Consider the following 15,796-nt stretch of genomic DNA (forward strand, 5'->3'; position numbering starts at 1 on the left):
CAAGATAGAAAATGCTGCTGTATTCCTGAAGTGACAGTGGGCAAATCACCCATACACCTACATGTTTAGTTTCTTTAATTGTGATCTAGTAATTATCACCTGCATTCCTGCATATTGAACGATACTCTGCTTAAAGAGCAGGTCAGCAGTTTCTGTCATTCACATTTGTTTGAGGTGCACTTTTATCTTCCACACTGGCTCCAATAAGAAGAGTCTTCATAGAGTTTTACTTCCACCAAGTTAAGACTTACAAAGATACTGCCTTTCTTTATAAGAAAATCTCTTTGAAGAATTGTTCCTTACTTCCACCTGCTGAGCCAGTGCCATCCACAGCTAACAATAAAGAGAATCACAAATGCAAATTCAAGATAACTAGCTGGTGAGCTCAGTCATTACTCACCATAAAAGTTTATTTATTTTCTTAAATAACATTTTCATTGAGATTCCTTCTCCCCAATTTTTGCATGACTCTGGCGTGTCACCAGGCGGTGATCCTTTGATCGTATCTTACCTCATTATAAACTCCTTGAAACACAGCCGTAGTTTATTGTGGTGACGGAAGAGCTTTGGATCCGCTGGGATCTCATTCAGGAAGACCTGGGCCACCTCCAATGGGCCCTACAACGGGAGTGGGGGGGGACGAAAAGGACAAACACAAAGAGACAGAGTTAGAGAGGGGAAGAAAGAGAAAGCAAAAACAGAGTGGAGGAAGGAAAGTGAGGAAGTGTTTCAGAGCATATGAACAAAAGAAGGGATGAGAATGTCCCCTCATTCACAAACGGGGGAAATGACTTGCAAACTGAATGTCTAATGCAGCCAGGGGCCAAGACACTGAACTGAACTAGAGCACGAGGAAGAGATCAGATCAGAGAAGGAGACATGAGTAGCCTCCTGAATGTCACAGCTAATCCTGCAAACACCCGCCATTTGGCTCCCATTTACCCAGAATGAGATCTTGTTATCCTAACTTATATTCATCATAAAACCACAGCAAGGTTGCACAATGCCTGCATCACGACAGGCACAGTTAAACAGTGCTGATTAGAGTCATAAATGTATTGAGCCTGGGCTTCAGTCCTTGGTTTGAGCTGTGGACCCACACACAGAAAACCCGAGTCCTGTGCTGATTACAGTCAAGAGTTATATGTTTACGAAGCTGCTGAGCATTAGCGTTATGTATACAACCATCAAGTCAGAGCGAGGGACCTGTCAGATTAGACGCTGGAAGATAAAGCATAGGGGGAAGGAGTGGAATTGCTAAAGCTAGCTTTGTCATTACTCCAACATTCGCCATGCTGGCAGGACCTGGAAGCTATCAGATGAAAGAGACCTCCGGTTCAGCACGCGATGCAGAGGAGACATGAAAGGAAGAGCGAGCATGAATTGACGTCCTAACTGAATCAGGGGGAGAGCAAAGGCAAGATTAGGGTTATGGATAAGGTGAAGGCTTTGATGTGTGATCACTGTCTTGCCTCCCACCTGCATGTTGTGCCTATAATGAAAACTGTAAATGTTATAAAATAAACAGACACGAACCATTGTCTTAATTTCCCTAGCACATTAAAACAGAACAGTGAGGTTCAAAAGTACATTGCGTCATTTAAGGAGAACAGCCATTATTCGGTGAAGTGTGAAGAAAGTGATGATTTCAGCTACAACAGAGGGGGAGTACAATAGCATAAAGCGCCTTCATTTCATAAAAACATGCGATGCTCTTTACCTGGTTAACAGTGGTTCCCACCGAGCCTTGTAGCAACATCTGTAACATCTTAGCATCTGGTTGTTCTCTATGTGTGGCAACTGCAAGCTCCCTTGTCTTCTTCTGCATGTCCTCTATGGCCACCTCAATGGGAGTAAGAACAAACTGGAAAAGAGGTAAGATTGTCCAAATTTATTGCTGCAATCATCAAGCGACTTACCAAAAATCTTAAAATACTGCTGGATGTTCTACAGCACATATTTAGGACTGACCTCTTCTTTCTGGATGACGTTGAGGCGAGTCTTGACGTAGGGGAAGGCATGCATGGTGGTCAGGATGGTCTTCCTCTTGTACTGCTCGTTGAGTTCACCCCGGGGCCGTCCGCACTTGGTGAAAGGCGTGGTGTACATGAAGCGCCGCAAGTTGAAGTTTTTCTCAAAGTTTGTCAGACGGTCTTTCATCTCGTAGTCGTCAAAGAAAGGCTCCACATATGTGATCTGGATGTATGCCTGGAGAGAGGTGGTGATGATTCATTTATTTATTCAAAAACTATCACGGAACCAGGTTCGCACAGGGAAAAATAAAAAAAGAATTTACAATTACATTTCCCTTTACATTATAAAGTGCTTCTTATTCTCACAGCCTCAGCCAGCAGGAGGTGAGAGGTCACTGCACTGTGTACAGTGTACACAAACTATCCTGGAGAGATTTTGCATGCTTACCCGTTGGACTAATACTCTTATTGTCCATGTTTTACTCATCTCTGATGTGTTCACAAACATCTGCTCACTTGTCCTGATGCTTTTGTGTGTGAAATACGTGTATATATAGCAGGTAAATATTAAATGCCGTGAATAACTCTGTGTTGTATGTCAGATGATATTTTTGAATTGTTCCAACATTAGAACAACTTACTGAACAGTACATCGATGATAATAATAGAAAAGATTAATAGGGAGTTGTCATCTTCATGTCAAGTTGTTTTAAATCTTGAACTCCAGTGATAGTAGCCTGATTCACATAAAAAAAAAAGAAAAAAGGATCTAATTTCAAGCCCTTTTATGCAGCAACTTAGAACAGTAACCATTCAGAACCTTAAAACACCTCATAAAAGAGCACTCAATGCCCAATTTTGAACTTATTCCCCATCTACGTGGAAGCCTTTTTAACCAAAGAGGGTGTATTATGTAATGGAGGAAAAGCTGTGTGCTCGTTCCGACAGAGACATGCGAGCATGCTCGGGCACTCGCGTTCATGTTCGTGCAGAGCGAACCTGGTGTTTATAAATTAGGCAAGAAATTCAGGCACGGAAATGGATAGAAGCTGTACACTCTGGTAGGACCATCATTACACCATTACCTCTTCACTTAGGCAATAGATGGTTGTTGTATTGAGTTTTCAAATATTGTATCAGTTGGTACGATGGAGTACATAAGATGACTATGTTACAACTCAAGGAGATTGTTTATAACACGTGCACCCATTTCTATGAAGACCCTACACTGTAGGTGTGCAGGGAGTCTAAAGCCTGAGCTTGCTTCTCACACGGAATACTATTACCTCATTATCTGAAACGTTGCCCATGTTTGACATCAACGTACAACACATTATATCATTATAGCATTTTTATGAAAGGAAACATGTGGCGAGACATTACAGCTGCCTACCTTATTGGGGTTGAGCTGTTTTCTGTCCACCGGTGTAGAGTCCTTAATCATTACCAGTGTGTCATCTCCAAAACACTGACTGTAGAAGTTCTAGGAGTGGGAAAAAGTTGTGTCCTTATTATACTGTACTGCTCATACTGCACACACTTCCTGTGTATAAATCAAACATGACATATACATATTTTATGCCTTATGCATTCATTCCCTTCACTCAAAGTCTCTCTGTCATTACCAGATTCCAGCAGTCCAGCCGAGCACCAACTTCCTCTTTTACTACGCCGCATCTTCGCATTCATTCACAACATGCAAGTATGTCCATGCACACACACTTTCATCTTTCGTACCTCCAGCCTGTGTGATATCTCAGGCAGATGTGTGATCCCAGGCTCCTTGTAAATAAATTCCCGTTCATCCAGGTCGCCCAACTTGGCCCCGTAAAAACCCACACGGAAATAGGTCCCAAACATCCTCTTATGGCCCTGAAGGAAAGCAAAAAGAAGATTCTATTTCAGACTCCAATCAGATTTACACCAGTGACATATTTTTCTCATTATGTAAATAGCATTTTAAGGGTTCTTTTATTGTGAAGAACACTTTTGGAATTTTTTTTTTGGATAACTCAATACGCTTTTAAACAACTAGAAAAAATATGGTCTTAATGTTCAGCCATATAATTGAAAGTCTTTTTTCAGTTTTTTTTTTTTTTTTTTAACCACGGTATATGATTCTTTATATATTTCACATACTCGTACAAGCATTAATGAGTGATCCTCATTTATTTTTTTTTAATTGCTTTTCAGCTTAAAAAAAAAAACGTTTCTAGATGATAATCAATGGTCCTTCTTGCGTCTACTTTAACATTAATTGAATGAAATAAGCACGTGCTGCTATCAAGTTATTACCTTCTGAATTATGCAATCAAAGGCTTTATGAAGTTTGTCATGTGTGAACGCCAGTTTTCTGAAATCTCTGCGTGACTCCAGGATTGGTATGATGATCTTGTAGACTTCATTCACTGCCTCAAAGAGAGCACCCTGATGAGACACATCCATGGTGGTTAGACTGATACACGCACAGAGTATGTATGGAGGGCACAGTTGGACTAAACACAAAACCGATGATACCAACCTAAAACTATGATGAGGATGGACAAAAATTGATAAGAATTTGTATGAAATATTAATTTGAGATGTAATTAGATACTCATTTCTTAATACCAAACATAAATGCATAAACAACAGTGTAGCTCGATTGTCTCACATTGCTGAAGAGCTCAGCAGCTTGCTCAAGCAATCCCACCAGGCCGTTCTCTGTGAAATAGCGTCCCGAGCACACCCCGTCCTCATCCGGGGACAGGATGTCATCTGACACAGCCGACTCCTCCAGTACATTGGGGGAGATGTTCTGAGGAGGAAAATCAGTTGGCTAATCAATCTGTTAGTCCTCTTAATCAAATAATCAATCACATGGCTTAAAAGGACATGTCCTACAGTAGCAAAAGGAGCTAATTTGATGATCATCTAATCAATGACCTGCTGACTGCTGCAGGTTGTACGGTGCCAGAGCACTAAATCAAAACGGTCCCGTGTGTGAGAAAGATGATCAACGACACCATCATCTTTGTTACTGTTGTGGCTGTTTGGTCTTAATCCAGGAAAATAGACTGTTTATGTGTTCCCAGAGGAGCACACTGCCGTTTACCTCCATTCATCTTCAAAAGCATTATGTCAAGCAGAAATATCAGGGGACCATATATGCATGTTGCATTAGAAATGTACAACTCCCGCCTTTGGACACACACAATCGATGTTGGAAGTACCTCAAGATTTGTGATGTGATTTTGGTGTGTTCTGTAGAGGAAATTTTTCCTTAATTCCACAAAACAACCTATAGTCACAACAAATAAATACCAAATGCTTCTATAGAGTGGCACTAACAGTTGTTTCCCAGTTTTTGTGTATTAACACGCAGAGTTTTTGCTATAGGTTCCCTGCTATCTCTGTATGTATATGTATATTTGTGTCGTCTACCTGGAATGTGACGCTGCCAACAGGGAGGTACTTGTGATCCTCCAGCATGCTGAGGTACTCAGCCACCAGGGCGGCAGCGTGGATCAGACACATGGCCGACTCAGTGTAGCACTTCCTGTTGTTGTGATTCTCTGCCATGTTCTGCAGCCAGGTCAGACGGAGGTCAGGAGACGTCTGGTAGCCCTTTGCTATCCTGGGGGGTGAGGAAAAGAAGGGGTCATTTTTTCCCTCCCTTTCCTTTTCCCTTGATTAAATCATTTATAGTCTAATTAAGATTAAAATCTTGTTTGAGAACAACTTGGTCAAGAAAACTGTTACTGTACACAGTTCACAAACAAGTTCGGTGGACGAGGGCTCACTGCAGACAATCTATCATTCCAACTACATTTATGTCAGCTTATTCTTGCACGTATTGGAAAAAAAGAAATAAAGAAAGAAAAGTTTAATACATCTGCAGTGAAACTATATAAATCAATGCTTCATGTATCGATAATAAGAGATAAAACATAACATGGGATTAAGTAATATTTCACTGCAAACTGAAGCATGCAAGTCTGCTATGACAAAGGGATGTACATGGATTTTCAGCAACGGCAAACATCTCAAAATTAAATGTGCACCAGAGAGTGAGTGCAGCAAAGTTAAAGAGATTAGGTTCTGTGTTTTATTGGCCACAAGACATGCCTGATGGAACGTGATTTCCTGTTTGTGAAATGACTGGATAATCGTTCATAGACGCTGGTGGGTCGATGTACTATGCATATACATGAATTCAAAAGAATCTGGAGACCAAACATGGACCAAACATGTCCATGACATATGTGTGTTTGGGAGCCAGGAGGTGAGTGCAAGTACGTGTGTAAAGTTACCAGGTCACACAGCTGACACTCACCAAGTGACTACAGCCAAAACCCAAACAGAATGATAAATGAAACATATAGGCGACACGAAGGCAAGTAGAAGTAAAGTGCCAAAATCAACAAGAGCACATGTATGCTCTCTTTGTCTCAATATTTCCCCATCGTCGTCTCTCTCTCTCTACTTCTATCACACACACGCGCGCGCACACACACACACACACACACACACACACACACACAAACACACACACAAAGACACACACACCATTTAGATTTGCATATACACAAAGCTAGATCAGAGGACTAAACTGCTACCACATGGTTACCATAGTGAGGGCACCAAATAGAGGCAAAACAACCCAGACCACAGAGAAATAGGAACCAGCAGTGAACTATAAGGAGAAGCCAGAGAGTAACGAGAGAGACAATGATATAGAGAGAAAGACGGACAGAAACAAGAAAGCAGCCTATTTTCAGAGGTGCTTTGGGATTCTCACCTGTACATGAGGTCCATGAGCATCTCAGGATCTTCCTGAAACTCCCTCATCTTCACTGTGTCGGACAAAATACTGTTGAGGTTTCTTAGAAGCTCATCCACCTGACAATTCAGACATAAACACATGGCAGGCTGTTATGACCAAATCTGTAACAACAATCACTGGGAATGTGTGTGACAGCTTGTACCTGTGAGGGAAGCTGTGTGTTCTGCATCTCTGCATCCTCCTCCGCGTAAGCCAAGATGGTGCGGAGGGAGCTTCGTAAGTGTTCCTCCTGGAAGTCTGACGACTTGCCCACCAGCGAGGCCAAAGACATGGTGACCTGCATCTTTATTCTTGAGAAGTTCTGAGGAAAAGAAAAGGAAACTAGGTGTTACTCACACCTAGTTCACATCTGACATCTGCAATAATTGATGCAATCAGCCTCAACAATTAAACTTCTGACCGATGTGGTGAGTGATACTGATTAGCTTGTTACAATTTGTTGGCACCTTTTCAAAAGGAATGTGTCGTGCTGGGAGAAAAAGTTACGTTTTTGAAGTTGATCTTTTAAGAATATAAATAGGGTGAGATTATGGTTGAGAAGAGGTAGGATATGATGACTGGATGACAAGCTTCTTATAGTGTCTGCTCACTGATGTCCATCAAGAGCAGAGGCTGCTACTGCTGAGCAGATCGGTGAAAACCGTACAACCTTGCAATTATGGAAAGCTGTCAGAACAATGCAGTGCAGAGTACAGCATGGACATACATAGACTGAGACTGGTTAGAGTGGTTATGAAGGCCAGAGGCCACAGCCAAAAGCAGCCAAAGTGAGCCTGTGAACATCAGAAATGGACTAGGAAGCCACAAAATAAGGTGACCTAATATCACAAATTTAGCTTTTACATTACCTGACCAGCAGGGTGTGTGTGCATCATTTACTGGAGGAAGACGTGGCAGCAGGATGCCCTACAGATGCACCGTGCAGGAATACGTTTTGTCAGTAAAGCTAAAATTAATCGAATTGAGGGCAGTTGGTGTGTAACTGACAATTGCTGCTTCCAAGGATGCAACCAGTCATCCTTTTTCATTTTGCATCTAAATCAAATTAAATTACCTAAAGTTTTGTGACACCCTTAAAAAAAAAAAAAGTCCCATAATAAATATTATACTGAGACATATCTGCAGAATAACTGAAAGAAAGATCAATAAATTAAACATAAGTTGCAATCATACGATGCATTTAATTCTTTATAGTGTCAAACTTTAGACCATTTTTTGGTAATTCAACAATTCTGCTTTCATACTTCCTATATACTGTAAACAATGAAACTGTGAAAATTAAGCAAGGTTAAAATATTAATCAGAAGAAAAAAAATGTTTGCATACTTTCATCACCGTTTACCAACATATGGGTAAATGGTCCCGACAAATATGTTGTTTTGAACAGGAAAAACATTAATAAGAAATACTGGTAAGAGCTCCACTTTTTTTTGTTATGTTCCGTCTTTGTTTTCTGTTCCCTCCTTTTCCTCGTCTCTCCATCCGAAAAAAAAAAACCTGTTCTGACAAACACCCCTCCATCTTCTGAAGAGAGGACTGTGAGAGAAAATGTGCCCACGAACGTGTGAAGTCCCATCTATCTCCAGCATGACCAGCTAAGCGGGAAATGATCTCCCATTAGCAGAGACATAATCACCCATGGATCATCTCTACGGCCCCATTCTGTTCAACTGAGCATGGAGCCAGAGCCTAACCACCCATCACTGCCCTCCAACTCACTGTGTGCATTTGTGTCAACACATAACCCTCTTTGTCTTCTTTACCCTTATATTTCAACTGGCCCCTTCTTCTCTGTTTCTCTTTTCAACCCCTCCAGAACCGGACACAACTATCTGTTTTTAGTGATGTTTTTCTAATGGTGGAACGAAAGCCTGGCATTTTTTTTTTTTTTTGTTACATCTTATTTCCATTATCCAAAATTAAAGTAGAAGATGGAGAAAGGATAAAAAAAAGTCTGTGTGACAGAGGGAGAGCAAGATGTGGGCAGATAAAGGGATGAAAATGTAAATAAAGGAAGAGGTAGCGAGTAAGCTCTGTATGAATGAGTCATTCGGCTGCTACGCTAATTCAGATCACAGCTCCTTCTGTATACACCATATAAACAAACATACGCTGGGACACGCAGAGTGGAAATACTCTCCATAAACTGGTGATACTGTACGTCTGTGAAAGTGTGCTCTGCAGTCCAGTGTCTGACTTTCATTAAAGCAAACAGACTGTAAACACAGGAAATATCGACCGCAACAGAGGTAATCGAACCGGCACAGAAAATGAAACAAGATACTCCATCTCATACATTCTCTCCTTTTAGATCTGTCTTTTCTCAGTCCTGTCTTTTTTCACCCCCCTCTAACACTGTTTCACCTCTTGTGGAAACACTCTTCTTCTATACCACTATTATGTTTTTCATACTATCCAGTCCCTTGAGGCACAAATACTTGCATATTTACATACATGTATGTACTGAAACAAACACACACACACACACACACACACACACACACACGCACACATGCATACACGCACATGGTGGTTGTCATTAGTTAAAGAGGGGTAGGGCTATGGGGAGGCAGACAGTGACATATCTCTCTGCTCTCTACTTAGAGACACATCCTTCAGCAGAAAGTTTCTGCAGCACGCTCAAAATAGACATGGAAAAGACATTAAAACTGAGCAGGAGAGGAAGAGCAGAGAAGATAGGATAAAGATCTAAGTGAGTCCCCGCTTTAGTGTGTCTTGATGGGGACATATCACAAGCAATTCTGAACTCTTATGTGCATCTAAATCAAATGTAATCCGATGTAAATGCAGCTTCAGTTCACTTCAGTTCAGAGTAAAACTTGCCTAACATTTGCTTTATAATTGTGTTTGCATGCACGTGGGCATCTTAAGAGCATACAAACGGGATCCTTTTTTATTTTGCATGTGTGATGGTCACACAGTGTGTGTGTGTGCACTTACACTGGCATTACTGTAGCTGTATCTCATTATGAGATAGAGGGTGGCACAGGCCTGGCTCCTGTTCTCATCAACAGGGCTGCTGCAGTACTGAAGCACCTTCTGGCACAGGTCTGCACACTGCTCCGCCTCCTCCTCAAACAACAGGTCACCAAACTGCACACAAATAATAGCAGATGCACGAGATGGTACATAAACAGACATAAATAATTCTGGCTTTCATCAGCCGTTTCCCACCCATACAAACAAATAAGAACATTGAATTTAGGCACAGATAGTGTTTGTGTAAACACACCAACACACACCCCACCTTCTGAATTTTCACATATCATAATAAACGCACTCAGACGTGTACACACACTAATATCATAATGAACCCACCTTGATCACAAGTGCTCTGAGTGTGCTGAAGGTGTGAGAGAGGAAAGTGGTGCTCTGGTTGCAGGTGAGAGAGTGGAGTAACACCTTCAACACTCCGCCAACCACGCTGTCCTTACACTCAGACAAGGGCACCGCCTGGAAATGAGATAAAGAGAAAATATACTAATCATATAGGACAAATAATAACACCTGGGGATAACCTGAAAACCCAGTCAAATGAAAAACGACATTTCTACGACTTTATGCTTTCAAACCACCCTAAAGAAATCTGAGCAGGGGTCTGTTTCAACATCCAAACAGGAAGTTTACTCATTTGACTCATAGATTTTTTCTAATAGCATCGGCTGCTGGGCACATCTGAAGCGTCAGTGAACATCCGTCTCTCTTTCATTTTCGGTGAGTGGAATATCTTTTTTCTGCCGATTCAGCTGTTGAGTTGGCATCATGGCGAGCTTTGCCATTAAGTAAAATAAGGAAAGCCTGGAGTAAAAACAAGGTGTTTCAGGAAGTTCAGGGGCACAGGATCTTCTGTAGGAAGGAAGAAGTGTGGAAAAAAACTGTATAACATGCAGAAATGGAGGGGATAACCCCCCCCCCCAAAAAAAACATAATTCAACATTTGTATGCTCCCTCCACAGCTGAAAAAAAGCCACAAAAACCTCACGATATATTGTGATATCATACAAAATACAACAATTTACCAACTGAAAAGATGTCATTAATTTATGGAACCTTCAATACAGCATTACAGCTGTAATGCAGTAATGCTGCTTTAGCCTTGGTAAAGGGTGACATAATACATCGGTATAAATATCAACCACATTAAAACAATAACTGATTATCTACATGCTGTTACTTAAGCCAATATTATCAAACATTAAAGACTTTTTTTTTTTTTTTTCAGTTTAGCTGGTTTTTATTGTCAACTTGCATACTTCTCTAGATTTATGGTCTCTCCCTCTACCACCCTAAACCCACACTTTGAATGTAATTTACTTGACAGAGATAACATCGCTTAATTTCATTCTTCTGGCAGAGATAGGCGTAAAGATAGCCAGTAAATATCAGATCCTGGGACAGCCCATGTGCAGGTTAATATGAGAAAGTGTTCTGACCTGTATAATAGTCTCTAGCAGGTCCAAGACTATGAGGTTTGCTTCTGTGGCTAAGTTCCCACTGATCAGAGCCTCCTGGTCCAACTCTGCTTTAGTTCTAAAGTAAGACAGAAATTGGGACAAATATTTGTAGAAAAACAAAAAGCAACAAAAGAGATATAAAGAAAGACAGGTAGCAAGAGTAGCATAGGTGATTTAAATAAAGATTTGAAAAGAGAGAAGCAGACAAACAACATACTTATCCTGTTTGTCATTGGTTTGTCGCCACTGAGTGAGGTCTTTCCTCCAGCGCAGGTTCTCTCTCTGACCCAAAGTCCTATCCGTTCCTGTACGGGATTCAAAAGCAGCTAATTATTCAAAGGGCACAGACATATTTACTAGTATATCGATGAAAAATTAACCTCCATCTTTGGAATACATGGGGTGGATTACTTACAATAATGCAAAGGTTTAACATTTAAAATTGTGCATGTGAGTAATGCAAAACACCAGAGAATCACAAGGAAACTGCCACGATTTTTATATGACAGAAAAGAAATTTGAAGCTGCAAAAGAAAAACACGTAATGTGCATTACCTCCGACTCGTTTCATCATTTCCCCACGGGCTCCCATTCCTCTCAGCAGGGCTTCCTCTAGCTGCAGTTTAGCCTGCTGAGATTTCTGTAAGGCCTGTGTGCTCACTTTGTCGCCGCTTTGCTTACCCTACAAATGTGCATAAATACATAATCACCAGGGACAAACACAGGTATTCCTTAATAAAAAACATTCACAAGACGACAAGGCATTCAAATGCACAGCCAGACGCTGGCTTCATGCAAAGTTTCCGCTGTCGTTTTTTAAAAGCATGAAATGAAATTAAAATGAAAAGAAGCTATTGCAAAAGTTGTGACACCAAACAATCAAAAGTAAGTCCATGACTGACCCTGTACTCAAAGCAGGACACGCAGATAGTGAGGAGCTCCAGCAGTTTGTTGAGCTGTGAGGGAGGCATATCCACTGTCCAGCGCTGAATTAGACTCTGATCAGCATTCTTCATCACCCACAAGAAACACACCAAAAGGTGCCGACTGGTGTCTGCGGCCAAGGTGGCTATGGATTTACCTTGCTAGGAAGAGAAGGGGATAAAGAAGTGATGCGAATTGCATAAAAAAAATGTAGCTCTTATTAAAGAAAAATATAGCGTCCATCTACAGTAAATCCTAAATAGAGCAAATACCCTGGAGTGAATACATGAGAGTGATAAATGAAAAAGATTTCAGACTGTATGCAGGTCATTTAAAAAAATAAAAATAAAAATAAAAAAATTATTTCAGTATAGACGTCCTATTTATGTTCAACATAAAGGATTGTAATCCGAAATGTTTGATGCATCTTAATCATAGTTAACCTCACCAAAAGAACATCTATAACACCATCAGTCTTTTATTCATTGAGATAAACAGAGAGAGATAAACAGTAAGCGTATCTAACAAACAGTATATCATTCACAAGTTTCTCTACATCACTAATGTGGTTGGTCAGTTCTTGCACACTGGCTGTAGTGGAGTATAGGTCCCCTCTCCACATCAACAGGTGTCAAATCTCCAGCAGATTAATCTACCTTCATTCGTGTGATGATAAATCACTGCTATGGACGGCTACTGCCGCTTCATTGTGTGGCAGCTTTGATAAATGTAGCCATTAACCTCCTACTGCTGTAGGTGTCCCACCTATAACCTGGCTTCCAGAGCTTTCCAGAGCCGGACTGAGTGAAGCTCACCAGAACCAATGTCAAATGCTGTTGTGTGTGAACGAAAACATTACGAGTTTATTATCTGAAAATATGCATTAAGTTAAAAACCACTTCTCTTGTAATGAGTCGATGATTCATAAACATGCTGTTCAAAGGTGAACTGCCAGATAATGAGGAGCAAGAGTTGCGGCAGCCATGTTTGGATTTATGACAGATGCCAGACCGATGGCTCATTCATATGAAAACCACTTTTTCCACAACAGTATGTCTTACAATAACATACAAGGGACTGATTCACCTCTTGGAAAGAAACAGAGAGAGGAAGAGAATGGCTGTGTTCAATTTTGGTGCCTGTGTTGTTGTAGCTCTGCTTGATGGATGTGTTTGTCAGGGAGGACGGCCCTTTTCACTTATGATGGCAATGCCTGCCCATAAAACATATCCTGCAGACATGTGTGTCTATGTGTATGTGTGTGTTTTCTTTTTTTCTTTTTTTTTTTTTAAGGATGGATGAAGTGAATGTGTGGCTCTGACAGCTAATCAATCAGCCCTCATGCAGCTCACCTGTTGGGAAGCACAACACTCACAGATGCAGTGTCATACAAATGCACACACATGCACTTTTGAACTTTAACATTAATAATCCGTTTTCTTTAAAAATCAATAAAATAAGTACAATCGGCAAAACTTTACCAAGGACGCCATAGAGACGAGAACGTTTCGTCCCAGCGTGTTGAAGGGGTTCCCAGCGATCGCCATGGCAACAGATGCATTGATGGGTGGGACATTTTCAAGGTCATCGTCGGGTTCACCGGTCTTGTTTTTCCCACCGCGTGTGTCAGAAACTACAAAGACAAACAGGGCTCAGATGTGTTGAACTGAAGGAGAGAAAAGGTACAGCCTTGAGTATAACACTGCTGTGTCGTAATTAGAAGTAAAACAGATGTACGAATCAAGCATTAACTCATTCATGTCTGGGTAGAGGAAGATAGATAGCTGTAGTCATGTATGTAAATAGAAGTTTCCTAGTAATGGATAATTGCAGATAAGTTAACCCATTAACTTTTGCCCTTATTAGAACCTAAGGGCACATTCCAATGCATTTATATCACCAGCTCTTGGGTGGTTTTTCTTTTCTGTCCCAAATCTTCACAAAAGCTGCAGGACTATCAACTTAATTGTGTCCATGTTGCAGATTGTAAAAACATTTGTAAGCTCATCCTAATGTCTCGTCTGTCTATATAATTGTATGTATGAAAACAACAGAAGATGACCTGAACTTTATGAATGAACAGTATTAGTGTAAGTCAATTTGTGTGTTGTTATGTACCAGTAAAATCCAGGTAGTTTGTGGAATCTATAATGATCCCCACCAGAGGGAGATAGAGAGCAGCCACCTTCGCTCTGACTTCAGGTTTAATACAGCGATGATCCAGATCATGAGAACACAGCAGGCTGCAAATTGCATTGATAGCCTTTCTCTGAACCTTCCCCCTACAAACACACGGACACAATTTATCAGCTTGAATGAATCCAACAACGACAAGAATAAAGTTGTCTATATCTGCAGAGTTAACAAGGTATTGAAATTAATGTGTGTTATTAGATATCAATTGTTTTCTGTGGAAAAGTTTAAAATGAGTTAACGGCCAATACAACTTTGCAATAACAATGTAATAAGATGGCAATGGGTGGGAGGTGAAAACAGTGACTGTGACTCCTACCCCTCTGACTCCATGTCAAGTGCCGCACTAAGTTCTGTTAGAAGCAGACCAGTGAGGTAATGCTGCTGCTTGAATTCCTGAGAAAGGTCAAACAGTGCCAAGATCCTCTGCTGCTCCTGGAAACTACATGAACCGGAGCTCTGCATAGAAAGTTGACATGAGCGAGTGACACACACAGTGCTAGTTGCACAAGCAAAAACACGCCTTTTAATGGAGCTCTGTATAAACTGAACCGTGCATCAAATGTCCCCTTCACGCTTCTCATATTTGCATTTCTGAGATGGCTTCTCTTAAATGGCCATTTACAAGAATGAACGTCCAAATATCTTCCCATCTTGCCTTGTTACTTCATTTTCATAGCCATAATTACACTCTGAAAAAAAAATCTACGGAAAGAAAGCATCGCCTGCTGTGGACAAAGTGAAACTTGCTGGGACAAATACACAATCATCTGAGGTCCTGGATTACTGATGCAGAATCTTAACAGGGAAATGGGCACACCTGTGAGGAGATTGACGGACATGGTGAGGCAGGTGCAGAGGCAGGGCTGCTGAAGAAGAGGCAAAGGTTGAGGTAGTGCTCATGACTGCAGAGGATTCGCAGGAACTCCAAACGCATGCTGATCAATGTTGGCATCGAAACGCTCTTTGCTGACATCTGTAAAATTATTCGTGACAATCCCTTGGAATAAATATTGTGCCATAAAACAGATTAAGGGTAATTATCATAAAAGCATTTTTTTTTTTTTTTTTTTTTTTTAGGTTCTCACAAAGGAATTTATGGTATTTTGTTTATCGTCAGTGCTGTTCTACCTGGTTGCAATAGTTTTTCACCAGCTGGAAAACAAATCCTCGGTCCATGAGAGACAGCAGATCATAGAGGAAGAAGGCCAAGCTGATGTTGACTTTCTCGGCTTGCTCTACCTCCTGTAACAACAGTCAACAAACAGCAATCAGTAAGCTGCATTGACCGGATCTTGCAGGCATTCTACCTGAGCAAGCTCTGCTTTTGACACCAAAGAGACACATATAATTAGCATCTTCTCCCCTCTATTATATAGAGGACACTGAGAACATGTGCACTTGAG

The 15,796-nt window shown here is 40.9% G+C and overlaps 1 protein-coding gene across 2 annotated transcripts in view; it reads right to left on the minus strand.

Moving 5' to 3' along the window:
* The window catches only part of dock8 (dedicator of cytokinesis 8), a 54,058-nt gene that overhangs the window by 4,432 nt on the left and 33,830 nt on the right, over positions 1-15,796 (minus strand). For both annotated transcript variants that reach the window (XM_075467746.1, XM_075467747.1), the window contains 21 exons: positions 15,522-15,635; positions 15,211-15,366; positions 14,710-14,849; positions 14,316-14,479; positions 13,679-13,830; positions 12,176-12,358; positions 11,829-11,955; positions 11,491-11,578; positions 11,253-11,349; positions 10,138-10,272; positions 9,760-9,912; positions 6,941-7,099; positions 6,754-6,854; positions 5,397-5,589; positions 4,627-4,770; positions 4,269-4,400; positions 3,711-3,845; positions 3,367-3,456; positions 1,972-2,208; positions 1,721-1,864; positions 512-618 (listed from right to left, as the gene is read on the minus strand). In XM_075467746.1, coding sequence (XP_075323861.1) covers positions 512-618; positions 1,721-1,864; positions 1,972-2,208; positions 3,367-3,456; positions 3,711-3,845; positions 4,269-4,400; positions 4,627-4,770; positions 5,397-5,589; positions 6,754-6,854; positions 6,941-7,099; positions 9,760-9,912; positions 10,138-10,272; positions 11,253-11,349; positions 11,491-11,578; positions 11,829-11,955; positions 12,176-12,358; positions 13,679-13,830; positions 14,316-14,479; positions 14,710-14,849; positions 15,211-15,366; positions 15,522-15,635 — 2,951 coding nt within the window. The remainder of the gene's footprint in view (positions 1-511; positions 619-1,720; positions 1,865-1,971; positions 2,209-3,366; positions 3,457-3,710; positions 3,846-4,268; positions 4,401-4,626; positions 4,771-5,396; positions 5,590-6,753; positions 6,855-6,940; positions 7,100-9,759; positions 9,913-10,137; positions 10,273-11,252; positions 11,350-11,490; positions 11,579-11,828; positions 11,956-12,175; positions 12,359-13,678; positions 13,831-14,315; positions 14,480-14,709; positions 14,850-15,210; positions 15,367-15,521; positions 15,636-15,796) is intronic.

The sequence above is a fragment of the Odontesthes bonariensis genome, chromosome 6, assembly GCF_027942865.1.
Source record: "Odontesthes bonariensis isolate fOdoBon6 chromosome 6, fOdoBon6.hap1, whole genome shotgun sequence".
Taxonomy (NCBI): Eukaryota; Metazoa; Chordata; class Actinopteri; order Atheriniformes; family Atherinopsidae; genus Odontesthes; species Odontesthes bonariensis.